Here is a 27225-nt window from a genome sequence, read left to right as displayed (position 1 = left end):
ACAAAGGATTCTTAGGACACAAAGCACGAAACGGTAAGAAAATTTTCTGCTCTGTGGAAGACCTTGCTGAGAAAATGAACCATTGAGGCACAGGCTGGGAGAAAACACAGCACACGTGTCTGACAAAGGTCACGAATCAGGAACATAAAGAACCCTTACAACTCAGGAAGAAGGTATGTGGCCCGAGTAAACAATGGGCAGTAACTTTTTAAAATTCCTGCACAAAAGAACAAATAAGGAGACCAACTAGCACACGAAAAGACGCTCACGTCAATGACGATCAAGAAAACGGGTACCCAGTGGGTTAGTTGTAGGAGCTTGCCCTCCTGATATCAGGGTTAGAGTTTGAGCCCCATGTTGGGTGTGAAGAGGACTTAAAAGTAAATTCTTTTTAAAAAAAAAATCATCAAGAGGGACGCTTGGGTGGCTCAGTCATTGGGCGTCTGCCTTCAGCGCAGGACGTGATCCCAGGGTGCCGCACTGGGCTACCTGCTCAGAAGGAAGCGGACTTCTCCCTCTCCCTCTGCCCCTGCTTGTGTTCCCACTCTTGCTCTGTCAAATAAATAAAGAAAATCTTTTAAAAAAATCATCAAGAAACGCACGTTAAAATTACAGTATTTGAAATTCTCATTTGTTGCTGGTGGAAACATAAAGTAACACAACTACTTTGGGCAACTGCTTCCCTTTTCTTTTAAAGTTATTAAACGTACACTTTCACCCGACATCAGTAATCCTACTGCCAGGAATTACCCATAAGAAATGAAAACTCAAACCCACAAAAACCAAAATCACAGCAGATTTACTCTGAACAACGAAATCCGAGAACACCCAGGTCCATCCCCAGGCAGTGGCACAACACAGCTGGGCGGATGGTGGGTGACAGGACCTGCCACCACCTGGGGGGAACCTCAGGAGCCAGAAGCAGCGGAGCACACGGGGACCTCACTCATGGGAAACTCTGGCCCTAGGAAAAGCCAGCTGTGGAGACAGATGCGGACCCACGGCCACCTGGGGTGGGGCACCATGGGGCAGGGGAAGCGCTCCAGGTCTTGGTCCTGGCGCCGATCAGACTGAAAACTACACACACACACTCCAAGTTCACTGAACATCAATTAATTACAATAAAACTGACCCTTAAAGTAAAATCATCAAAAACCTATCAGATGGGGGCGCCTGGGTGGCTCAGTGGTTAAAGCCTCTGTCTTCGGCTCAGGTCATGATCCCGGGGTCCTGGGATCGAGCCCCGCATCGGGCTCTCTGCTCAGCGGGGAGCCTGCTTCCCCCTCTCTCTCTGCCTGCCTCTCTGCCTACTTGTGATCTCTCTCTCTCTCTCTCTCTGTCAAATAAATAAAATCTTTAGAAAAAAATAAAAAACAACCTATCAGATGAAAAAGCCCAAGAGGAGATCTACAAAATTGCACACAGCAGCACTGAGCCTTAGTGGGGGCAACTGGGGATGACCAGCAAGCAGAGGGGGACACCATGCTCGTCACCTAGAAAAGCAGGTGTCCCAGGAGCCCCGAGATGGGTCACAGGTTCAATGCTGCCCTATGTTGTACCACTTGTCCGGCTGACCCTAAAACTTATACAGAAACTGAACAAGACCAAGAAAAGCAAGACAGCCCTACAGACCCCAGGGTAAGAGGACGGCAGGTCAGATGGTTACTACGGTGTCAGCAGACAGGACAGAGCGGCGCCCCAACATACAAGGACACTTGTGTTACAACAAAAGCCGTGCTGGGGGGCAGTGGGGAGGAGGACGGTCTTCTCAACAAATGGTCCTGAGACACCCAGACATCAGCGTGGGGAGAAAGCTGGACGCTGCAGCAAAACGACCATAACCTACACATGGAGGCCAAGCGTAAGCTCTGTAGACGCCGTATGCGTGCCTCCGCACGGTCTCGGCTGTGAAAGGCCTGGCTTCACCTAAGACGCTACGAACACCCACAGCATGGAGGGAGAGGCAGAGAAATCGGACGACAATAAAAACAGCAACTTCCGTTCACGAAAAGACATCATCGGGAACTCAACAGCACAGAGAGAACACCTCTGCGAGACAGAAAGGCCACGGGAGGGCACTCGCCCCAGGACCTGTAGAGCACTGGCACAAACCATGAAGGGCAAACCGCTCAAAGGACAAGGAAGGACAGAAGACTGGGTAGGAGGACCACAGAGGGGACTGCGGGGGGGGACATCAGGGCCTGCACACTGCGACCACCCAGGACACAGGTTTCTCCCCCAGAACATGGCTTTCTGAGAGCTGACTGCAGGGGCGGGGTGGGGTGGGGGGCACAGCAGGAGGGGCAGCTACTCCAGGCTCTGGTGGCTGTGGCTACAGGAGAGCCCTGGGTCCCCACCTGCACCTGACCGTGCTCCTGGAAGTTCTTAAACAGGAAAGTCATGGCCTAAGAGCAGGACAGGCGTGAGGGTAGGGTGAGGACGGCCTGAGGTGGCCTCCAAACGTCCCCAGACACCCGGGTCCTCAGGTGCAGACCAGGGCCCACCTACTGTCCCCCCAACCAGGAGGGCAGCTGGGACACATGTGAGACCCTTGCCCTCCCACGAGGCTTGCTCCCATGTTCGCTGCCGTGCACACACGGCCCTCTGCCCTCGGACAGCCATGGACTCTCACCCCTGGTGAGGAGCAGTTCAGAGGGCTGGCAGGATGCGTCCAGGCTTCACGTCCTCAAGGAAGCAGGCTCCTCACTGCACAAGCCTAGGGACCTCCTGGGTCCGGGGCCCGACTGCAGGCACCCTGCGAGCCCTGAGCGCAGCAGCACGCCGGGGTGGGCGGCGAGGACACTGGGCCGCTGTGGGCAAGCCTCCTTACCGCTCCCACGCCGCATGGCCGCAACCAGCTCTCTACGCCCCAACCCCTCCAAACGTGTTACCTTGTTGTCAAGATCAAAGAGGTAAGAGTCTTCCTCCCGAACATCAGCTTCCGAGTCAGAGATGAGCTCCCCAACGTACCTGTGGGAGGCAGGGTGCAGCTGAGAGCAGTGGACAGCAGGACCCTCGCCCCTGACCATGAGCCAGGGTGCAGGCCCCCTCCCCCGGCCCCGACTTGTGGCCAAACATTCTGGAGAATATGCCTGTGACTGAGCTGGGGTTAAACTTTAGGTCCCAGAAGAGGACGACACAGAAAACTTCTTGGACCAAGGATCCACAACGACACTCCCTGAAAGCCACTGAACGGTACCACCTTCAAATAGCCATGACCTGGTGAGAGGCCAAGTGCAGGTGGAAAGCCAGGGAGGTAGGCAAGGGTTGGAGACAACAGGAACTTGGTTTTCAGGAGCATCCACGAGTCCCAGGCATGGCCAGGGCCCTAGCAGCCCCTCATCCCACACTGCTGGGCTGTCCCCAAAACGGCAGGGCAGCCAGCAGCCCTGGAGTGACCTAGGCATGCACACTCACTTACTCGCAAACGAAGGTGCCCAGGGGGATGTCCTGCAGGGACCGCACACCCCAGCCCATGTTCTGTGTCCGGTAGAGCTGCAGCCGGGCCCTGGAAAACAGGGTCAGTCGCTCACCGCCAAGCCCCCCCGTGCTCGGCTCAAGTGTGGACCACACCGCCAGCCACGGCAGCAAACAGGGCGCAAGACACGGCCTTCCCATCGCGAGGGCTCCTTGGAGCTTCGCGCGCACGGAAGCCCACAGCACATCTTCAGGAACGGGAGACTGCCTCGGAATTCAGTCCGAATGCCTGCGTCTTCATCTGTAACACGGGGACAGGTCTGGCCGAGCCCCCGGGCTGCAGTGAAGAGCAGGGGGGCAGACACTGCTGGCCCTCACGGTAGGTGGGGGCTCTCCCAAGCTCAGAGCCATGGGGACCCACCTGCCCTTTTGTGTGTCCAGGGGCCCTGGGGGAGCCGGGCATGTGCGTCCTCCCCACAGAGGATGTCGGGCCAACAGGGAAACAGGGACGTGTGGGCTGGTCAGAGGCACTTTCCGACAGCTGGTGCCGACAAACCGGACTGATGCTACGTTGTGAATTTGCCCTCACGCCTGAGACGGCCAGAGAGCTCTTCCAATTCTCAAGCTCGTGCACAAGAGGAAAAGCTCAGGGACAGGGGACGCCGGAGGAAGGTGTCTCAGCGCGGCCCGTGAAAGGGGTGCTGGCCAGACCTCACTGGGCCAAGAGCCCCAAGTGACTTAAGAACAGGGCATCCACGTGGTCTGAAATGCTGTACACCAGAGCACGCTTACGCCGCTGTTGCGGAGACACTCACTCAACGCACGATGCTTCAGAAGTGGTCTGAGTCTTCCCACAGCCGCTGTGCACCTGCTACCTCGAGGCAAAGGCAATGCTCGGGAAGAGCCCGTTTCCAGGCCTTCAGCTCACTGCGTGGGACAGCCTAGTCCCTCAGGCCTCAGCAACCCCCCAGCTGCTCAGAAGCAGGACTCGTGTCATCTGGGCCAGCCTGTACCACCAGCTGGGGAGAAAGGGCTCACACAAGACAGCGCCCCTGTGTCCCCGCCATGAGCTCCACGCACATGGCAACACATCCCAGCCCTGTCTGTACGAACCCCATAAAATACAGCGAGCTCTGCAAGAAATGTGCAACCGTTCCCTAACCTTGAAAACAGAGGCCCTTGGCATCACCCGGCACTCAAGGGCTTAGAGCCCTGGGCTCAGGCAGGGGCCGCAGGGGCTCGAGCTCACCGGAGGCCGTTCTGCACGACGCGGTTCCGGCAGCTCCTCCAGCAGGAACAGGCATGGTTGCACTCAAAGATCAAGGGCGGCTCCGCCATGTTGAACTCGGGCAGGAGTCGGCCATCCTGGGAACAGACGGGCAGTCGGGATTGAGTGTGGCTCGCCACTCGCGCTAAATACACTTAAACCAACACAGTTTTACAAACTAAAACACGGATATTAAAACGATAGTTTCTGGTCCGACTTCACGCTGGGGGCACCAGGGTCATGTTCCATGTCCGTGGTCTGGACAGGAAGCATTAACCGGGAGCATACACAGGTGTCTGCTCTCCGTCCCCGGGGTCTGCCTCCCTCCTTCTTCCTGGAACACACTCAGCATCGCCAAGACCAGCGGCCCACAGGCCCCTCCACTTCCTTTGTGGGGTCATCAGCCCCCAGCCGACGTCCACTGCCACGCGGTAGTCTCTCCTTGCAGCCGGCAGGCCCACAGCTCTGGCAGCGACCGGGCCACCTGCTTTCCTGTCCTACACCTGGACACAGCAGAGCCATCGGCCGACACACCAGGGCCTCAAGGCCGAGTCGGAGGTCCCCGTGGCTTCAGAGGCTGCTCTGAACAGTGAGACCCTCGAAATGCTCGCTCTTGCCCAACCTCAGCACAGCAGTGCCTCACAGAGCACACATACCTCCAGGGTGCGGGCTGTCACCCCCTGCTCAGCAGGTAGGAACAGCCCCCGTGCCACGCCCCGTGCTCCCTCGGTGACTCTGCTGTGCTCTTACCCCACCTTGGGACACCCTGGCTCCGGTCCCCCCAACAACCTCTGAACTCCTGATACTAAGGGCATTTAAGCTTCTTCTGTTGGACGCCGGCCTTCAGAGCCGTCCCCTTGTATCCCCAATGGCACTTGGCTGGGCTCACCGACAGCTGCCACGGAGGCTGGCTCCCTGCAGCCCTCCTTCCCAGGCCAGCCGGGCTCCGTGGGGGCCTGTGGGAGACTTGCTGCCGTGGCCGCAGACTCACCTTGTCGTACCAGCAGCGCATGCTGAGCTGGCCGCACATGCAGTTGCTAGAGGAGCAGTCGTCGATGCACACGCAGTACTGTGGGGAGACGGCGCGTCAGGGGGCTGCTCTCGCCCGCACCTCGCCATCCTGACGCGCGCTCTCAGAAGGCCAGGCCCGCATGGAAGAAAGGAGACTGGCTCGAACCTCTCCATTCTCAAGGACACCAAGGGGCGTGCAGCCCCAAGGAAGAGGGCACGTGGGCAGGAGAGGACACCCAGCCGCTTAGACACAGAGAGACCGCACGAGGGGCTCTGGATGAGGAACCCAGAGGAAGGGAGGAGGCAGGGCGGTCAGCGATGTGGGGCTAAGAGGCAGAAATCCCAAGGCCCGCGCTTGAGGCCGGCCGCTCCATGGGAAAGGGCCACAACCCTGCCCTGAGGGCACACGTCCAGCTTCAAGGCAAGAGGAGCTCGAAGGCAGGGACACTGGTGGCACCGCACTGGCTCCTCTCACGGGCACAGCCCCCAAACACAACTCACCGGGGGACACTAGGCACTGCTCTAGGGGCTGGAAGCCTCCAGCGAGGCACCGGATCTGCTCTCAGGATCTTTCTCTGCCTTCAGACTCTTCAGTGGAAGGCGACCACCGTGAGGGAAATGCCTGTGGACCCAGGCCCCAGAGGCCTGCCACCGCCCCCCCCACCGCTGACCTGCAGGTGGGTGATGTTCCTGTCAATGTTCATGGGAGACGTCACGCAGTTCTGAGAAACGTATTTGTAGTTGCTGGGGCACGGCTCGCTGTCCACAGCGTTGACACACGGGATGGGGATGCGCTCATAGCCGCGAGCAATGTCTCTGCCACCGGAAAGGGGCGACGTTACCCCGACAGGGCAGCCGCCGAGCCCTGGGCCAGGCACCTTGGACTCAGACCCGGGGGGTGCCTCAGCTGGGCCAGGAGCTGGTGCTTCCCCCTCTTCGAGCCCCATCCGTCAGCCCTGGCCTGAGAGCGGCGGTCTCACCTGCTCACCGTCCTCTCCGTAGGTGCAGGCCTGTCCGGGGCCGCGTCTCGAAGCGCCCGGCTCGTGTGCAGCGCGTCCCACACCTGGGAGTGGAGGCTTGCACACTGCAGGGGCGTCTCTCCCTCCTTGTTCTTCAAGGTGACATCTGAATCCCGAGAAAGAAAGAGGCTAAAAGGAAAAATGTAAGCCAACAAAACATTCAGACCTTCATTTAAAAGACACGAGATTTATGACTTTAGAAGGTAAAAGTAAAGGGAACACATCATCCACCTTGATAATAAGCTTGCTGACCACTGTTTCCAAAAAGTTCTGCCCTGACTCACCAGGAATATACTACATTACTTCTTTCCCACATTTATGGTCAAAGGTCACCTCAGTTTCCTGGTCAGGAAGCGTGTGTAAAGGGCTAGGGATGGTCCCGCAGGCTATCTGGACTTTCCATTCGAAGGCCCGCTGCTCAAGGAGGAACAGGGCCAGCGAGAGGCGGGTGAACCACGCCACGAACACCGTCCGTGCCCTGCAGGTGAGTCAGCACCGGACGGAGGGCGGCAGCATGGTATCCTGTGAGCTGCCCCTCCACAACCCTCCCCCCAGGGGCCTCATGCCACAACCCGCTCAGCTCGGTCTCCCCCAAGGTCCCAGTCTGAGTGGGTGTGGGCCGCACGACAGGCCATCCCCGCATTTCTAGGTGGGGGGGGGGACCTGAGGTCATGCGACTGGGCAGGATGGGGTCCTGAGGTTCCACGGAGGGCAGAGCAAGGACGACTCCCAGGACCCAAATGGCACGCACACACATGTGTGACCCAGGAACGGGCTCTGAGTGGAGAGTGGGGAGCACCAACACCTCCAACCCTCCTGAGGGGGCCTGCCCCTCCCCTTTGATGAGGGGGGGCTGGGTGAGACTCATCTGAGTCTTCGATCCTCCCTGAACCAGAAAGAGCCATGCTGATCTCACATGGGTCGCCACCTGCTCGGGGCAAGAGCGTCCCTTGGAGGACCCGGGGTGCCTGGGAGCTGTGCAGGGACTGCGGGCAGCAGGGCCACTCACAGGACACAGGCATAGCGGTCCTCTCTGGCAGCAATGTGCAGGGGCGAGTCCCCATGGACGTTCACGGCATGGAGGTCACATCTGGCAGCCAGCAGGATCTCGGCTATGTCCACGCAGCCCGAGAACGCGGCCCAGTGCAGGCAAATGTTCTCCTCCTGCACGGACAGACAGCACAGCGCACCGAGAGACAGCAAAGACCCAGTGAATGCCGAGCACGCGTCCTGTCTTGTTTCATTCTCGTTATAAAAGTAATGTAAGTACAGTAATGGATATCTTGAAAACAGAATACAAAATCATCTGGAATAAGACCAACCTAAACACGACATCTAGGAGTAAAATCATATTCACTTTGGAAAAAAAGTATAATTGCAGGACGGGACAATACTTGTGTAAGATTTGACAAAGATAAAACGTGGGCAAATCTGATTGCATTAAAATTTTACTTCATAAGAACCTCTGTAACATAAAAATTTTAAGTCAAAGATTAGGAAAACACCATTTGTGCCATATACAAGCTATACATGACTTAGAATAATCACAGTAAGTTTCTTGGATCGCTACACTGTCATTTTGAAAACAAACGTGCAAAAAAACTCATGTGAGAGACGAGGAATACGGACACATACAGAGCAACGCGCGCAGCTTTGCCAGGTGGGAATCAGCGTGAATTACAGGGACACAACAGTTAAGCGACCACACTGGGGACAAACGGGAAAGCCGCTTCGACACCCCCCCCCCACGCGCGCACACTGGGCTGCTGGCCCTGTGCTCCCTGCAGGGGGTGGGGCACACCCGCGGCTCTGACCACGTGCAGGCTGAGCTCACGGCTGTGACTCACTCAGCCCTTCCTTTACCAAACCTTTAGTTGGTTCCTGCCTTCCCCTGGAACACAAGGCAGTGAATGTTTTAGTCCTTTTCTTCCTCTGACTGGGTCTCAGGGCTCAACCCCTCACGGCCAGCATCAACAATGACTACCCTGAAGGCACTTTCTGCTCTTCTGGCAGGCGGGGCGGGGGGGTGGCCTGCTCAGGGGGCCTCATGCCTCAAGAACCCCCACGATCTCACAGGAGCCACCGCCTGGGTCAAGCCCGGCTGTCCTCCCTGGTGCCACCCCAGGGGGCTGGTGGCATGGGCAGAGCCCCACACAGTGCACGGCCCGCCCCACCCGCCAGCCCCCATGAGACCTAAATGCCTGCTACTGACCCTGCACGCCTTGTCCCTGTGCCCCTCCCACCCAGGGAACCTCCCGGAATGCTCCAGTTCTCGCGGGGAATGTGCCTCCCAGGCCCCACTCGGAGTGCACCCGATGCTTCTGGCTCAACGGACTTGAGGAAAGGGAAGAGTCGAGCTGAGTGGCCCTCTCTGCCAGAAGACAAACAGGCTTCACTGAAGGCTCCTCTGTCAGCCTTAGTGTTCTCTGAAAAGCCTGGATTTGCCTGGGCCTTCCTGTCCTGGACTCGTTGGAGATGCCTCCCAGCCCTCTCATCTTTCCACTGTCTGGACCTGAGCAAGTTCCAGAACAAAACGTGGTTTCCTTACAGGCCTTTTTTCTCATTCCTTCGTGATTTTATGACCAGAATTACAGGTGGAGGCTGCCCCCAGCCATCTGGGCTCCTCTGAGCCCAGGGATGTGCAGTCCCAGACTAGCTGGGATCGCCTGCGCTGCTACAGCAGGCTTGACCCACGCACATGAAGTGACGGGCGGCACTTTTCTGGCAGGGACTGGGCTAGGGGGACCATCTGGGATTGACCCTCCTGCCTCAAAGAGCCACACAGTCACCATGTGTGGAATAATGGTTGTCAGGACCCTGCACCTCAGGCTCGTCCAGTGCGTGCAGAACATACAGCAGCTCCTACAACGGAGCGAGAAAACAAGACCCGCCCCCACCGGCAAGAGGACACCCACGAAGCCCGGAAAGTGCCGGAGAGGACGCGAAGCCGCGGTCGCGGACCCCGCTCTCCCCACTGCGGGGGCCGGGCAGCCTCCGTGGACAGGCAACCCGGGCTTTATGAGAGAGAAACGATGGCGCGGGCCACGCAAAGACACAAGCCTGCGCACCCACAGCACCATGTGTGTGAGAGCCGGAGCCCGGAAAACCCAGCGTCCGCGGCCAGGTGAAGCACGCACGAGCCGGCACGCCGAGCCCAGCTGACTGACGCTGCCTGGGCACCGACCCGGTGCGGGGATCCGGCTACGGAAAGCGGAGCAGCAGGGGCAGGAAGAAACTTCGGGGAGAGTCATGCACTGTCCTGACTGGGCTATGGTTTTGGGGGCTAACACACATGCACCTGGACACCTTACAGGGGGCGCCACGGACACATCACTACAACTGTTAGGGCGAAAAAACACAGCTGTTTGTCACAGGAACAACACACATGCAGCTTAGTCAATCCTGCTTCTTGAGAACCTCCAGCACCACAGGCACTGACACCCACAGGCCCTATGAGGCCGTGGGCCGCTCTGCACCCACACACTCTTGACATCCTGCCCGCCAAGGACACACGGCCACGGCCACGCTCGAAGGACGCTGCGCGATATGTGTCACAAAGTGTCTGTAGGACAGAGCACAACGGGTCCCTACGGCAGCCACACTGGACCTCATCATGGCCCTTACCTCTCCCCTCACCCAGAGCTGCCTTGGGCCTCCCAGCCCCTGGGTCCCTACAGGCAGCACCACTGCACTGACACCAGCTCTAAGGACACAAACAGAAACACCCCACGGCTGAGCCACAACCTGCAGGCCCAGATGCCGGCCTCTGTGCTGCTGTTCCCGGTTTCAGGCCGGTAGGACCGGCTCGCAGACTCGGGCCAGGTCCCAGAGCCGAGCAGCCACAGTGAGTGATCCGGTGGTGCTTGCTACTGCCCCACCTTCTTCAAGCAGGGATCGGGTGAGCCCGTCCCGCTCACCACCCGGCTCCCTACCTTGGGCACTCGGGCTCCACATGACTCGCGCCATACTGAATGGCATGCTTGCAAAAATCACGTCTCACCATAAGCTGCTTTCTTGTTTCATTATCCGTTTAATGAGTCTATGCTACATTTTCCATTTACGGCTTTGGGTGACTCTCTGTAGCAGCCGACACAGCTCTGCAGGGCACTCCGTGTCCATCCGCCCTGGGACCCCATCCCTCTGCCTTGTTCCCGAGCGGGTCCCTGAAGACCTCCCAAGAAAAGCCCTTTTATATTAACTAGAGGGGCGTCCTGGGTGTTTCAGTCAGTTATGCGTCTGCCTTCGGTTCAGGTCATGATCTCAGGGTCCAGGGATGGAGCCCCTCATCAGGATCCCTGCTCGGCGGGGAGTCTGCTTCTCCCTCAGCTCCCCACTCGCTCATGTTCTGTCACTATCTCCCTCATTCTCTCAAATAAATAAAATCTTTTAAAAAATAATAAAATAATTAACTACAACCACCTGCTGTGTGATACACAGGCTGGAAGATTACTCCCAGGGGAACTGGCAAATATTCTGACGTTGGCCCCAAAACCCTGTTTTCTGAAAACAAATCTGCCCCATAAAACTACCCATCCACACAAGCACCTTAGCTCTCACGGTCCAGGCACATGGTGGCTCCCTTTCTTTCCTCCCAAGACAGTGTTCACACTGCTACTGCCCAGGTATGGAGTGCCCCTGGGCTCCCGGGCCCTGACCGCAGACATGGCAGTCAGTGACGCAATCGCAGTCCAGGTTCACCTCTCCAAAGGCAGGTACTATCCACAGGGCAGGTCTCAGGAACCCCTGCCCCTGTCTACATGCAGCAACTGTCAACCCACAAAACCACCCCAGGAAGCCAGAGCGGGTCCACGGGGCCGCGGAAAACATGAAAGAAGAGGGCAGAGCTGCAGTCAGGCTTCCAAGAAGGAGAAGCTGCAGCTGCCCGCGCTGTGCACCCTGGTCCCTCCACCCTCCTCCAGGATCCGCTTCCCTGGGGGAGCTCAGGGCCAGTGACAGCCAGAGACTCACGTTATCCCGGATGTTGATGTCAGAACCCTTGGAGAGCAGCAGCTTCACGAGCTCCACATGCTTATACTCCGTGGCCCAAATCATGGGCGTCCAGCCGCCGTCATCCTAATTTCAAAAAAAAAAGCCAAAAAACACAACACACACACACACACACACACACACACACACACACACACACACACAATCCATTACAGCTCTGCAGGCAAGTATCATGAAGCGGTCTCACTCAGGACCTGTAAGATGACTACAGGAGACAGGAGACAGTCCAAGTCCCCATTCTGTGGATGAGGAGACCAAGGCTTAGGGTGCAGCCCCCAGTGCCTCAGTGAGTGCAGGAAGCAGCCAGAACCTCGGCTCTGAGGGGGACGGACAGATCCGCCAGGTGCCCTCACCCCTTTGCAGCCTGCTGGGCAGTCACCACCAGGACACCTACTTGGACCACGTAAGGACCAAGAAATGCTGACCAGACCATCCCTCCCAGAGCGGCAGTCTGGCTGGTAGGAAGCACCGGCCCCCGTGACCCAGACAGATGCCGAGCATGAAGTAGGACCAGCTGCCAACCTGCAGATGGCCAGACATCCAACCCCAGAGACTGACGGAGGCTGTGCCCACTTCCCACTTCTTCCTGAAGGGCAGGAAGCAGAAAGCCTGCCCAGGCTGACCGTATTAGGGTCTGTCATGGTTCTGACGAACTGGCTTTCTACCATCCACAACCCAGGCCTGTCTCCTTATTCAGTGGTGGTGGGTAGTTTTATTTAAACCAGAAAAAGGCAAGTCTTCAGGAAATGAGTATCACGTTGCTGACACATGGTCTGGTGGCAGAAAGCTCAACCCTCCCCAACACGTCCCCAACGATTTCTTGTCCCTCCCCCACCAGCTGCCACCTCTCTGGGAGACATGCGGCCCCCATGACTACAGTGAGGCCATCCCTGCCGGCTGGCTGAGGGCACTACCTGGGCCCTGGGGGCACAACAGGGACAAGCACACCACAGGGAACCCGGGCCAGGAACATAGTAAACCGAACTAAGTGGGAGACAGAAAATGAAACGGGAGGGGTCCAGCCCGTGGACCTGTGAGAGCAGAGGGAGGCCAGGTGGCACAAGGCAGGGAACTCTATCTGGGCCACTGGGGAGGGTCTCTGTCAGGGTGGCTTGTTGGAGCTGGGTTGGAGGCAATGGCTGGACTAAAAAAGATGGGACAGGGCCTGTGAGCCCAGATGGCCTCTCCAGGGCCAAGTCACAGGGGAGGGGAGCGGTCTGCGTCTCAGCAAGTGGGAGGGAAATGCTCTCGCTTGCTCTTCTGAGCCACTCACTAGATGCACAGGCGACCTCCTCAGGCCGGGGCCACACGTACGTAAAGACCCTGCCGTGGAACCCTGACAGCTGCTGGGAGGGAAGATGGCTACGGGAGGGAGGGTGCCTGGCAGGTCAGCCCAGGGAGATGCTGTGGGAGAAGTCTCCAGCCGGGCAGCTGAGCCGGTGGTGAGCGTTCAGAATAGCCAGTGGTCAGGCAGGGGAGGCGGCCGCGGGGGCGAGGCCAGGCCTTCCAAGGGGGCTGCAGAAAACGGGGAGGGGCCACCACTGCTACGACGGAGAACGGGGTCACTGACCAGGTGGCCAGGTGGAGGGTCCTTAAGTGCGGGGGTAGCGTTACCTGACAGTTGACGTCCATCTGTCCATTCGAAAGCAGATACTGAACCACATCGTAGTGACCTTTCTTGGCAGCGAGGTGCAGACAAGTGGAACCCTCTGCGTCCTGCAACACAAGCACCACTGAGACCCAGAGAAAGCCCGTGACCTCCGGCACGGCCGAGCGCAGCACCACAGTGAACTTCTGCTCCCCACACTAGGGAGGCACCTTCTAGAATGGCAGGGAGCCCAGGCAGAGAAAGGTGGAGTTGTTTTCAGAGGCTGCACAACTGGGGTCCAAGCCCCGTCCATCGGGCTCCAGACTCCAAGCTCCGGACACCAATGGGGCAAGGCCTCTTCACCTTGTAAGACACACCTGCAGGGACACCATGTCAAGCGCCTATCCCTTCCTTTCTCCCACGGTCCGGTCAGGGTCAGGCACACCCCGGGCTTCTCGATGTGGCCAGGTGCAGCACCATGGCCTCTATTCCAACACAGCCCCCAGGCCTGTGCCAGGCACCTGCACTCCTCACGTGACAAGAGGGCCCCATGCCCACTGGGGCCTCTAAGAGATAACGGCCCCACTGCACATTAGACTAGTGCTAATAACTCCATAATCACGGTCTTTGTGCCACAGAATTTAAAAATAATAAATGGCAGAGAAGAGCAGAGGCCCATTACGGGGGCACACTTGCCCTGCAGGCCAACACACGTCAGAGGGGCCGCCTGCCTGCATCTGGCCTCCTGTGGCTGCAGGCCCATCTCCCCATTAGCTTTCAGCTCTGTTTCCTCAAGCGCGCTAAATAGGTACCATGAACTGCAGCATCTCAAAACAAAACAAAGGCGACCCTCCACTGTGGAGGTCAGAGCCAGGAAGCTCCAGGAGAGCCTTAGGGGTCCTGGGAGGGCCAGGGCACCATCTGCATCCTGGTTTGCACAGCCAGGCTCAGTGCCAACCAGAGAGCTTGGGCCCTGCACACACAGACTCTTCCTGGCCGTGAGTCCCAGGGACCCGCGCAGACACACTTGCGCCGTTTTCTCCTTCCAGTGTCTCTCTTTGCCTTTCCCCTGCTCCTGTCTGTACAGACATTTCCTCAGTTCTTCTTTTTCCCTGTTTCTGACCCTCTGAGGAGTAATCTGAGATTTTCACATACACACTGATAAACACTTCTTACCGATCCTGAAGTTAGTCAGTAACCTGCTTTTCTCAAGAAAACCCACCCAGTCAAACCCCACATTACTGGCGTTTAAAATTTTAGTTGTATGGGGGCGCCTGGGTGGCTCAGTGGGTTAAAGCCTCTGCGTTCGGCTCAGGTCATGATCCCAGGGTCCTGGGATCGAGCCCCGCATCGGGCTCTCTGCTCAGCGGGGAACCTGCTTCCTCCTCTCTCTGTCTGCCTCTCTGACTACTTGTGATCTCTGTCTATTAAATTTAAAAAATAACAATAATAACCATTTGAAAAAAAAATAAATTTTAGTTGTAGGATAAATAGAAAAATGTATGGTTGTTGGTGTAAAGGCCTGCCTTATTTTCAAGTGTTCTCAGTTGTCTGACCTTGTACTGAGTATCACAAAACCTTCCCCTGTTGACACGACCCGGATCTGAACAGGGCTATCTTCTCCTGGGGGCAGGGGCCCGCCACCCAGTGGCAGCGACCCAGGGTCCTGGGATCAAGCCCCGAACTGGGCTCCCCGCTCAATAGGAAGCCTGCTTCTCCCTCTCCCACTCCCCCTGTATTCCCTCTCTCACTGTCTCTGTCAAATAAATAAAATATTTAAAAAAAAAATACACACCTCAACATTTCAATCTAACAATTCCACACCCAGAAATATGTCCTAAAGAAATCAAACGTGCAAAAATTTAGCTTAAAAAATGCTACCTGGAGCACTGTGTATAACGGTGACTGAAAACACAGGGCACCAGAGTGGCTCAGTCAGCTAAGTGTCCGACTCTTGGTTTTGGCTCAGGTCATGATCTCAGGGTCATTGGGATGGAGCCCCATGTCGGGCTCTGCGCTCAGCGGGGAGCCTGCTTGAAAGATTCTCTCCCCCTGCCCCTCCCCCTGGTCTCATGCTCGCACGCTCTCTGAAAATAAATAAATCTTTTAAAAAATTGAAAACGGGGGCGCCTGGGAGGCTCAGTTGGTTGAGCGTCTGCTTTTGGCTCAGGTCATGACCCCAGAGTCCTGGGATCAGGCCCCACATCTGGCTCCCTGCTAGGTGGGAAGCCTGCTTCTCCCTCTCCCACTTCCCCTGCTTATATTCCCTCTCGCTGAATCTCTCTCTGTCAAATAAATAAATAAAGTCTTAAAAAAAAAAAGGAAATTGAAAAAAAAACTAAGCAGGGGCACCTGGGTGGCTCAGTGGGTTAAAGCCTCTGCCTTCGGCTCAGGTCATGATCCCAGGGTCCTGGGATCGAGCCCCACATCGGGCTCTCTGCTTCGCGGGGAGCCTGCTTCCTCCTCTCTCTCTCTCTGCCTGCTTCTCTGCCTACTTGTGATCTCTGTCTAATAAATAAATAAAATCTTTAAAAAAAAAAAAAAAAAAAAAAACTAAGCAATAAGCAAATTTGACTAAAAGTGATACCACTGCATCATGAAATACAATGCAGCCACCTCAAATAATGTTATAAAACAGTATTTAATAGAAAAACACTGATAATCTCATGGAAAAAAAGAAGCTGATAAATTACTATGAACAGTCTAAGTCTCTGGCTGGAAAAATGTGTATTCATGAGAAAACTATAAGATCATTTTTACAATTTCACTGTAGTTACATATGTATGTATGTACAAGATAAAAGATCTTGCCATTTTGGTCGTTTTTAAGTGTAGTTTGGTGGCAGTGATCCCTCGCCGTCCTGCGGCCCTCACTGTGGACCCTACAAACCCCCACTGGGCAGGGACACCGCCCCGGCCGGCCCCCGTGACCTTTATTCAACCCACTCCCAGTCTCTCAACTGGACGACTCCGGGTCCTCACTCGCACCTATCCCACAGGGTGTGTCCCTCTGGGACAGGCTCGTCTCAGCCCTTCTCCGGTGTTGGGGCTTCCTTCTCCTTTAGGGCTGGGCGGTGCCCATGACGCGCACAGGCCACCTTTCGCTAACCCGTCCCTCTGTGGCGGACGGTGGGGCCGCCGCCACCTCACTTTGCGAATGAGGCTGCTGAGAACATGGGAGCGCAGACACCCACTCGTGCCCTGCCTTGTTTCTCTGGGCAGATGCCCACGACTGGAAGGGCCGGATCACACGGCAGTTCCACCTGCACCTCTCTGAGGAACTACCAAACCGGTTTCCACAGAAGCTGCATTTTACATTCCCAGCAGCAGTGCACAAGGCCTCCAGTTTCTCTACGTCTGCCAGCACTTACTTCCTGGTTTTAGGTAACTGCATCCCCAAGGGAACCAGGTGACATCTCCCTGTGGTTTGGATTTGCATTTCCCTGAGGACTGGTGACATTGAGCATCTTTTCATGTGCTAATTGACCATTTACAGACCTTCTCTGGACTAATGTCCGTTCAAAGTCTTTGCCCACTTTTGAATTGGGCTGGATTTTGGTTATTGAGTGGTAGAAGTTCTTTATACATTCTGGATAGGAATTCTCCATCAGGATTACTATTTCTCCCATTCCGTGGGTTGTCTCTTCACACTCTTAGTGTCCTCTGACACAGAAAGGTTTTATTTTTTATTAAGTTTATCTATTTTATCTATTTTACAGGCTTATAATATAAATATTATAAATCTATTTTATTATCTGTGCTATTGGTGTCATATCCAAGACACCACTGTCAGACCCAATGAATGGCATGAAGATCTACCTTCTTCTTCTCTTCTAAGAGATCTACAGTTCTAGCTGTTATGTTTAGGTCTTTGATCCATTTTGAGTGAGTAACTAAATGCAGAGTAAAGAAGAGCCCAGCTGCATTCTTCCACACTTCCACACGTGAAGATCCCACTTTCCCGGCACCATTTGTTAAAAAGACTGCCCTTCCCTCCCACCGAGTGATGCTGGCTCCGCCGGGAACTGGTTTCCATCGCCACGGGCTCGTTTCTGGGCCCTGCTCTCCGAGCTCCGCGCGTCCGTCCCCAGGCCAGCGCTGCGCTGTGCTGACTGCGAGCGCCGTGGCAGGTCCGGAGACAGGAAGCGGGAGGCCTCCGGCTCCGCTCCTCTGCAGGCTGGTTCCCAGGGCTCAGGGTCCCCGAGATCCGCAGGGATGTCAGGACTGGTTTTTCTCCATCTCTAAAAATGGCGCTGGGACTCGGACAGGGGTCGCGTGGACTCCGCGGTTCGCCCCCGGCCTGCGGACACTTTGGCGACGTTCGGTCTTTCAGCCCGTGAGCGCGGGACGCGTTTCCACATACTCACGTCTTCTTTCCTCTCTTTCAGCGACGTTCCGTGGTTTTCGGTGAACAAGTCTCTGTCTCCTTGGTTACGCTTATTCCTTATGTTTTACTGTTTTTGATGCTATTATAAACGGAATTCTTAATTTCCCCTTTGGATAGTTCACCTCAGTGTACAGAGATACACTGAGTTTGTATCTTATAACTTTTCTACACGCATTTATTAGTTCTGGTTTTCATGGGAATTCTTCAGGATTTTTCATCATATAAAAACCATACCTTTAATGAACAGAGATCATTTTACTTCTTTCCTGATCTGGATGCTTTCACGGGGGGTGCTAATTGCTCCAAGTGGAAGTCAGAAGAGGGAAAGTGTACAAACGGAAGGAAGCTAGAGGCCTCTGCACGGCAGAGCCAGTGTGCACCAGCGTTTCCTCAGACACACTGGGAAGCAGGCAAGGTGAACTACTAACTACTTCCAGACAAGCAGGCGGACGCCGGGTGCTGCCAATCCCTGAAGACGCCCCCACAAGGAAGCTGCCCTGCCCCTCCTGCTGAGGGACCTCCACACGTAAGGGGTGCGTACCTTAGGATCCACGAGGGCCCCGGCCTTGATGAGGTACTTCACTGCGTCTAAATGGTTGTTTTCTGCGGCCTCCATCAACGGGGTTCTCTGGTCCTCCGAGCAGGTGTCAATATTCGCGCCCGCCTAGTGAAACCGGACAGTTCAGGTGCGTCCAGAGTCCCAGTGCCACCCCGACCTGGCACCTGGACACTTCAGACCCTTGCAAGCGGGAAGACCTCATGAGCTTTGCTCAAATCATTTCTACTCACTGCAACTGAGTCTTTAGAACCAAATTCAAAAGCGTGATTATTCCACTACCATCAAACCCTCAGTTCAAGAAGGACATTTTCTTAACCGGAAATGTTTACAGCACATCAGCGACAATACCTTTAGAAATGAGAAGTCATGACCTTCTGAAGAAGGAAAGGAGGGGCAGCTGGGTGGCCAGAGCCCCACATCGGGCTCCCTGCTCAGCGGAGTCGCTGCTCCCTCTGCCCCTCCCCCGACTGGCAGGAACACGCGTGCGCTCTGTCAAAAGTAACTAAAATCTTTAAAAAATAAAACAAAAGCAAGCAGGCAAAGGAGGGATGTGGAGGGGGCTGCTCAGCAGGCCCTGGCTGGTAGCCGGGCAGAGACCACAGGACAACCGGACTCACTGGCCTCTTTCTCTGGCTGTTCTAATGCTTCCCAAAGTGAGCAGGATAAAAGCTGATTTCCGATACTAAGTATTTCAAAGCAATCTCTAACGCTTCCAATAGAGTATGTGCTTGAAAAGTTAACGGTCCAGCAAATATACGTAGATTTCAGTCTGTCTGGAACTTAAGAAGGTCCAACTTTAAAATGTGTTGTGTGCCATAAGCAAACTGGGTGTCTCACAATTAAAAGCTTTTCCCCATGGGGGTGAAACCGCCTGCTTCCTTAAACTGATGTGCCAGAACCTAGTATTTAGTTCGTAAAATAAATATTTACTGGGAAAAGGCTGAGAATAATATTGCTTTTACTGTTTGTAATTAAAAACAAAAGTAACAAAATGAGTTAACAACTTTAAAAAACAAACAGACAAACAAAAAAACTTCTTAAATAGATCCAGAGCGGTGAACTTAAGGAAAGCAGGGGACTGAGGTGGTTTCAGGAACTCTGAACGAGACTTCTGGTGAATTCCAGAAGGCAGAACAGGGCTGGGGGCCACAGGCAGAGCTGGAGACTAGGCACCAACAGAACGTCAGGGGTCAGAGGACCAGGCCCCTGAACTTCGGTTACACCAGGGTCAGACCAGGCCGAGATGTGGGGGGCAGGTCTGAGGACCTACGACCAACTCCCTGTGTGCCCATCTGAAAGGGGCAACACATGACAGAGGCCCTCACAGGGACACAGAGACAACCCAGAACTGACGCCACAAAAGCTGGACCAGAAGAAAATGATCATCACCAGAAAAAGGGGAGGATGACTGAGAAACAAAGCCAAAGAATCCATGAGAAGCTCCAGGCGGGGGGAGAAGACAGGAGAGTGAGTGAAACCACGAGGTGCCCATGCAATGACGAGCTTCCCACCGGGGAGAACGGTGAGGACAGGGAGCGGGTCTTAAGGAGCACACACCTCCTTCCGAGTCCTTCCGTCATTCAAACCCAGACGGCCACGTGCGGCAGCGCAAGCCACATTGCAGCCCCCTGGGGTCCGAGCGGAACAAGACCTGTTCGCAGTGAGGCCTCAGGCCAAAAGCTGAACAGGAGGGAGAGATCTCAGAACCGCTCTCCACAGGCGCTCCTGGCCGTGAAGGAACATTCCTCAAACCCCGAGAGCACAGGCACCCAGAAGAGCGCAGGCCAGCGGCCCCGGTCGGCAGCTTCAGGGCCACCGTGGGACCGGGGAGGGGGTCAGAGCCAGAGCCTGCCCAGTGCAAGGTGTGGGGTTAGAGACACTTTGCCAGGACAGTGCCTCCCACAAGGGCAGGAGGGGCAGGGCCAGACCAGAGCACAGACACCTGGCCCCCTGTGCTCACAGGCACAAGCAGGCTTTCTGCTCCTAGGCTAAAAGGAAGACACACTAGAATTCCCACCGTGTGCCTCGAGGAGCATAAAGCGTCGTGGCGGACACAGGTGAGCCACACGGTGATCAAGCCCCAGAGACGCAGGGAGCTGTCACAGCGAGAGCCCGGAGAGCCATCCCCTCCAGGGGCATGGGCAGGACTGTGTCCTGACCTGGTGCTCTTCATGATTACTTACCAACAGGACGTTTACATCTTAAGGACTTTTCCGTATGCAACTTACATACACACACACACATTTTAACGGTAAAAAAGGTGGGGGAGGGCGCCAAGGAGAAAACAGGTCCTCTCAAAGCAGTGACCGAGCTAACTTCTCAAAGAAAGCACAGAAGCCAGAAGACCGTGGAATCATTCCTCAAAGTGAGAGAAAACAACCAGCAACCCAGAATCCCAAATCCAGGGAAACATCTCTCAAGAAGCCCCCACGCCGGTCTCTGAGATGAGGAGGAGCCTGGGCAGCCCCTCACCCAACTCTGCACGGCACACAGGACCATCAGGCGACCCTGTCCCTGTCCCGGCCCCGTCCTGCCACAGGTCCCACACAGCACTGGGCCTCTAGCCGACCCTCGAAAAAGCACAGACCACATCCACGCCTCTGCAACTCCTCGTAGCGGGGACAAGACAGTGTCCCACTGGAGTGCTGACCCCCAGCCTTCACCCCCAGAGCACTAGCACCCGTGGTCACTGCCCCAACGGCCATGCCAGCTGCCATTCTCTGTCAGATCAGCCACCCATCACGGTCACGGCCAAGAACCCACCCCTGCACGGCCACTATGAGCAGCTCTCTAGGCTGCCCGGCAGCCGAGCCCGGCGAGGCTTCTCTTGGACTTGTACCTGAGGCCTCCAGGGGCCTCCCCACGGAAGTGGCTCAAGCTCGCTGCACAGGGCAAGGCCGTCTCTCCTCCCCTTGGCGTCTGCGCCACCGCCCCCCACCCCCCGTCCTGCCAGCTGGAAGGCAGGAGGCCTGCACGCCAGACCATAGAGTGACCTCTGGAGGCCAGAAAGAAGAGTGAGTGAAGAGAAAGGAAGTGAGGGGATTGAAGCGAATTCAACCCAAAAGAAGGCCAAAAAGGAGATTAAAAAAATATATATTTGTTTGAAAAGATTAAGAACCAGAACAATATGAAACAGCAAATACATATTTAAATGCTAAGGATTACAATAAATACTATCTAAAATAAAAGTTCCTATTAAAATACCGAGATAATCAGACTGAGCTTTTAAACCTTCCAGCAACATGCTGCTTAACAAGACACATCCACACAGCGGCTCTGCGGCAGGAGAGGGAGCTAGAGATCCGCACTCACAGTGGGTCTACGGTAAGACACACGCGCAACCGTCAGCGCGATCGTGTCCTGCTCAGCCCACAACCGCCACGTCCATCAGCACCGGTCAGAACAATGCGAAAACGCTCCAGGCGAGTGGGGACAGCCACACAGGTGAGGCTGAGGGAGGACAGCGACCCCGGCACCTCCAGCTCCCACAGACGCACGCGCAGGAGACCACCCGCACACACGCACCCCTCTCCAGCCAGCAATGTCTGCAGGACGCCCGACAGTGATGAGGCAGGGACCCGCCGCCAGCATTTTAGTGCTTTAGATGGGAAAAAAGACAAATCATCAGGCATTTGAGGAAAACCTTTAAAAAGAAAGACCAAAATGAACAGATAAGCATAAAACTTCAGAATTACTGTAGTATCTTCAAAGGAACAAGGGAAGAACAGAGGTACGAAAAAGGAGCAAGAAAGGGCACTGGGTCTCAAGACGTGATGGACAGATGAGAATTCCCCAGAGGAGCTGAAGGGTGAGTCAAGAACACGGCCTAGCAAGCAAACGGGAAATGAAGCCCAGAGAACGAGTCCGTAAGGCTGACCATGTGAACAGGGGCTCCAGAGGGCAGACGAGAAGGTGGCATCCAGAAACCCCAGAACAAGGGACATGAAAGGACACAGCAAATGCCCCAAAGGAGTCAAAAGACCACTGCATCGCAGGGAGATCTCAGACCAGTGGGTCAGAGATTTCCTGAAGCACCCGGAGATACACGGTCAGGCCAAAAACTGGTCTCCAGCACACAGGGGACCCAACACAGGGCCAGGGTCAGGGAAGGCGTGGCCCAGAGAAAGAGGACATAGGACCAAGCAACAGGGCTTCCAGGTGACACGAGACAGGAGGCAGCGTGTTCAGAGGGTTAGAAATGAATCAGCAGGAGGCCAAGAGACAACAGAAGCACACGACAGTCACCACTGGCAGCGGCACTGCGGCCAGCCCGGAAAGTACTGACGGGACCGCCCAACACAAGGGCTCCCCACTGATCTCGGCAACACTGGGACATGAAAAAAGGAGGAGACTGGGGAGCGGGCGGTGCGAGTGCGCCAGGGCCAAGCCTTTCCACGCTCTAAAGTCAGTAATTGATATTAAAAACTGAATGTAGAACGGGAACAACAACAACGAATCTAGAAAGAGCCAGAGAAGCCGCTGTGGGGCTGAGAGCAGGGCCAGGACATGCCGGGACTGGCGGGACAGAAGCGCTGGTTTTCTGTGTGAGCCAGAAGTGCCGTGTGACCTGTGCGCTCTCAGGACCACGCATCGTGTTACTTTACTGGACAAAGACAAGAGCGAGCGGGTGGGGGGCTCGGCAGAGGGCCGCGCCATCTGACCTGAATCAGCATGTGGCAGATGTCCACGTGGCCGGCCTCCGCGGCGGCGTGCAATGGGGAGCGCTTGTTCTGGTGCTCCATCTTGAAGTTGGGGTCGATCCCGTCCACTGCCAACAAACAGGGTTCACCGATTATTTCAGAAGCAGTCTCTGGTTCCCCCCACTCTAGGGTGATCACAACGGCCGGTAAAGGCCCATGTGGGCAACCACTGAGAACCAGCATTGCCCACCACCCCGTGTCTAGGTCCAAACACACTGGGAAGACTCAAAAGGAAGTATGTTCATTCCACACCAAATTCCACATGTGGGCCTACTGCCAGCAACGACCTAACAATATAAATCCCTTCCCTCACTGACCTTGTCTAACTCAAGGCTCCCAGAATTTCTTTGGGGTTCCACCTGTATTCTCAAGCACTCCTGCTCTCGGCCTTCCTCCCAGACTGGGTGCACCTGCTAAGCCCAAGGACAACAGGCCCACTGGGCAGCCTCAGACACACGTGGCTTGGTGCGCGCGAGCCCAGGAGGCCTGCGGTGGACAATCAGCTAACAGACCAGCCGCAGAACAGGCAGGCAACCGCAGCACCCCACCACGCCTGGGGGAAATGACCAAAACCGCCATTTCAGTCAACATTAAATGACTTAGATTTTTAGAACAAATCATTGAGTTTCTTCTTTGACTGTCAAGTAAAGAGATTTTTTAATCACTCTTGAACCCAGAAAAACAAAGCCTCGAGCTGAGAGCTCAGAATCAAATTACTGGCCTTCCTTGGCCGGAGTAGAGCTGGGAAGGGTCTGAAAGCACCAGCCGGCGCGTCAACCCGAAGATGCACACGCAGACGTCCATGTGATGCGTCCTGCTCTGCCCACGGCTGGTTCCTGCCTTCCTGCTGCCAGCTTGTGGCCCGCCCCAGCTCACTCCTCTTCCTTCTTCCTGATCTACGCCTTCTCTTAATCACACACCTAATTCTTCTTTGAAAATAAGAAATTCCTAGAAAGTATTTCTGTCACCACGAGCACCAGGATACGAACATCACACAGGGTGAACGCCGCTGGGCACAGCTCAGAGAAACAAGACGCGGATGAAGAAAATCAATGATCCCACCTCAGAAAAGCTAACAAGCGACTGCGTGCTCCGGGGCCGCAGGGACAGGCCGCTTACCCAGCATGAGCAGCACTTTCTGCAGCTCCCCTTGCCTGGCGGAGAAATACAGCTGCTTCGGGTGGAAACGGAGCTTCTTGGGTCTGTGGAGAGAGCAGAATGGCTGGGACCGCCGGCGGCCCCACTCGCGCTCCCGGCCCCCCTGCCACCGCACACGCAGACACACAGAAGGATGCTGCAGGACAGGAAGGCCTGGGGAGGTCTACCTGCTGATGCCTCAGGGTCGAGGGCACGAAACTCAGCAGGCTCAGGCATCTCACAGGAAAAAATAACAAAAACAAGCAACTACCTTCTTCATCCACAACAGGAGAATGGCTCCTGAGACTTCTATGAACTATGACAACACAGCGAACCATCCCTTTGTAGCACGGGGTCAAGGGAGGCGCTGAGGTGGCGGGGCCCAGCCTGCCCCCTCCAGCAGTGTGCAGTCTGGGCCTGTCAAGCAGGCGGGGGGACACAACAGCCACGGTAACATCGGGGCCACAGAGGAGGCTGGAGACTGATGGAGTGAGAGCTATGGGGACTGGACAGTGACTCCTGACCCTGAGCTTCTCCCGGTCAAGAGCGCGCTGACACGCGCCCCTTCTAGCAGGGCGGCACGCTGCCCCGAGGAAGGACACGGGGCCTGGCCTGAGGCCCTGGTGAACTAGGCCGCTGGGCTTCCTTGGGGGAGGAACCCTGCCTGGCTCCCCGGTCGCAGACTCGGGCCCCTGCAGGGCGGCACTGCCTGGGCGCAGGTGGGCCTCAAAGCCACGTGATCCAACCCTTCGTTTCATAGACGAGGAATCGGCCAAGTGGCATTTGCTCTCATGTCCTGAGGTCAGCGCCAGCCAGGGTCACCACCACCCTGGGGACATGTCTGTAAGAGGACGACGGGACTGTCCTAAGGACTTGGCAGAAGTCACCTTCTGCTCTTAGTACAATGGACAGTTGGCAATAATTTCTTCAAAGAGCGTAAAGATACGTAAATTGTCCTGATAGACACCACTAATCGAAAAGCTGAAGAATGCTACAGTGACCCCCTCGGGAATGCCCACGACCCTGTGAGGGAACCCGGTGCCCTTAGGAGGTGGCATACAGGGTGCAGACCCTTGGGAAGTGCGACTGTGGGGGCAGTGGGAGTACTGGAAGCACTGGGGGCGGGGGTCTGGACACACGGGCTCCAACGGCCCCACGGCTGACAAGGAGGGAAGAGAAATCTGCAGGAAGGAGTGTCTAGTTGGGCAGAGGTCAGTGGCTCAGGCCCAGAGCCACGTCTGAAAATGCAGACTGGTTCTTACTTTTCCGAATCCAGAGCGATCAGAGCACTTTCCAAGGTCTCCTTCCCTGGTCCCTGGGAAAGGCCGGGGGCTGGCTTCACCAGCCCGGCAGGCCCGGTGGGGTCGAAGCCCTCAGCCGCCTGGGGCGCTGTGCTCTGCGGCTTGCCGTCCTCCGAGAGCAGTGGTCCCGCAGTGCTTCGGGGCAGGGAAGAAATGACAGGCTGAACTGCAGATACGTGAAAAACTCGCCTTCTCGTGAAAATCAAAGAAAACACAGAACATGATTCGCTCGGACCCTTCCAGCTGAGCGTGAAACAGCTCCAGACGCATTCTCTGTTCAGTCCTTGGATCAGAGTCCAGTTCAGGGCAAACTCCCAGGAAAATTAAAGCAAAAGGGCAAGTTTTCCAGGGTTTCCAGGACCATGTCCAAGTCTGCTTTTCCGAATGCGCGTCCCAGCTGGAGCTACCAAACCCACGCTCTCCCAGTGGGACGAAACCCGCCCAGAAACCTGACTCGCGGTGGGTTACGTTCATACAGACTAGCAGCGTTAGTACAGAACGGCAAGACGGAACCGGCCTCCTCCCGGTGCTCAGTTTGCTCCGTCCACAGTTCGGGGCTCGTTTACACAGCCCTCCACGAGCTACTGCTCTTGGCGGTATCAGCGTAACATCTACCATGTCGTCGTACGTTCCCAACAGGAGCCCTTCCCCTCACAAAACTCCGTTTCCGTTTAGCCAGCCTTCAAACCCTAACAGCCTGCGCCAGAAGAGCTAGTACCGCGCTTGCCTGCGACAGACGCGCAGACACACTCCCGCGGGGCAGAGGCCTTGCGCACACACACGCAGGGGTCAGCACTTGAAGGCACAGAGGGCTCCGGGGAGCAGACCAAGCTGCGCCGGGCGCCTACCTGCCCGTGGTCGTGTCAGCCCTGCCCTCCACCAGGGAGCTCTTGTCCTGCCCTGGGGCCGGCATCACGGTGGAGGTCGTGTCGGCTTTTGCGATGGTCACCTCTTTGGCCTTGGAGATCTCCTCCCCACAGTGGGGACAGTAGCTGGCATTATTGACTCGAGAGGCACAGTCTTTGTGAAAGCGGTGAGAGATGCTGCTCTCAGGCTGACACTCCATAAAGTTACCCTGAACACGAGGAGATGAGAAATCCTTGTTTACAACCAGGGTTACGTGCGTGAAAGCACACAAAGTGTGCAGAACCCGCCTATGTGTGCGGGGTGGGTGCCACGCCCGCTGGACAGTCAGGGCTCCCAGTCCCGCCTAGGTACACAAGGAATCCATGGTCTACATCTGTGGTGCATCCACACGGACACCTGCTTTGTTTTCTTTTTGTTTTTTGGGGGAAGATTTATTTGAGAGACAGAGAGAAAGACAGCGAGAGCAGGAGGGGCAGAGAAAGAGGGAGAGGATCTCAAGCAGACTCCACTCCGAGTGTGGAGCCCAATCGGGGTTCGATCCCACAACCCTGAGATCACGACCAGGGCTGAAGCCAAGCGGTGGAGACTTAACCGATGGAGCCGCCCAGACGGCCCCCACCCGGCCCCACCCCTGCTCTAAAGAGAGAGCATGAAGAGGGGAGAACCCACCTGACTGCCCCCCACACCCCAGGAGCCCAAGGCCTTGCTCTCCGACTGTTCTAACCAGAGAAGAGACTGCACAGAGGACCGGGTCCCAAGAAGGGCCCCAGAGGACAATCCAGGAAGAAAGTCTCGGAACAGCGAGCAGCAGTGGTCCGCAGACATTACCCAGCATCACCAAGGGCACTTCAGGCAAATCCGATGGCCTCAGAAAAGGACTCTCGCTAGCACCAAGGAGGTAAAGCCCCAGCAGGATGAGAAGCAGGGGGAGCAGCAAGCTCCTGCCAGGAGCTAAGGGTGAACGGG

At 56.0% G+C, this 27225-nt stretch overlaps 1 protein-coding gene across 4 annotated transcripts in view; it reads right to left on the bottom strand.

The window, feature by feature from the left end:
- Positions 1-27225, bottom strand: part of EHMT1 (euchromatic histone lysine methyltransferase 1) — a 71051-nt gene that overhangs the window by 6807 nt on the left and 37019 nt on the right. For all 4 annotated transcript variants that reach the window (XM_032866341.1, XM_032866342.1, XM_032866343.1 and 1 more), the window contains 14 exons: positions 26241-26467; positions 25354-25527; positions 24074-24156; positions 22916-23022; positions 18237-18359; positions 13336-13437; positions 11683-11787; positions 7724-7878; positions 6676-6843; positions 6367-6511; positions 5676-5753; positions 4667-4782; positions 3422-3508; positions 2892-2970 (listed from right to left, as the gene is read on the bottom strand). In XM_032866341.1, coding sequence (XP_032722232.1) covers positions 2892-2970; positions 3422-3508; positions 4667-4782; positions 5676-5753; positions 6367-6511; positions 6676-6843; positions 7724-7878; positions 11683-11787; positions 13336-13437; positions 18237-18359; positions 22916-23022; positions 24074-24156; positions 25354-25527; positions 26241-26467 — 1749 coding nt within the window. The remainder of the gene's footprint in view (positions 1-2891; positions 2971-3421; positions 3509-4666; positions 4783-5675; positions 5754-6366; positions 6512-6675; positions 6844-7723; positions 7879-11682; positions 11788-13335; positions 13438-18236; positions 18360-22915; positions 23023-24073; positions 24157-25353; positions 25528-26240; positions 26468-27225) is intronic.

This window comes from Lontra canadensis, unplaced genomic scaffold (assembly GCF_010015895.1).
Source record: "Lontra canadensis isolate GAN:19392208 unplaced genomic scaffold, GSC_riverotter_1.0 scaffold30, whole genome shotgun sequence".
NCBI classification, from domain to species: domain Eukaryota; kingdom Metazoa; phylum Chordata; class Mammalia; order Carnivora; family Mustelidae; genus Lontra; species Lontra canadensis.
The sequence above is the reverse complement of the archived record's forward strand: the minus strand, read 5'-3'. Positions and strand labels throughout refer to the sequence as shown.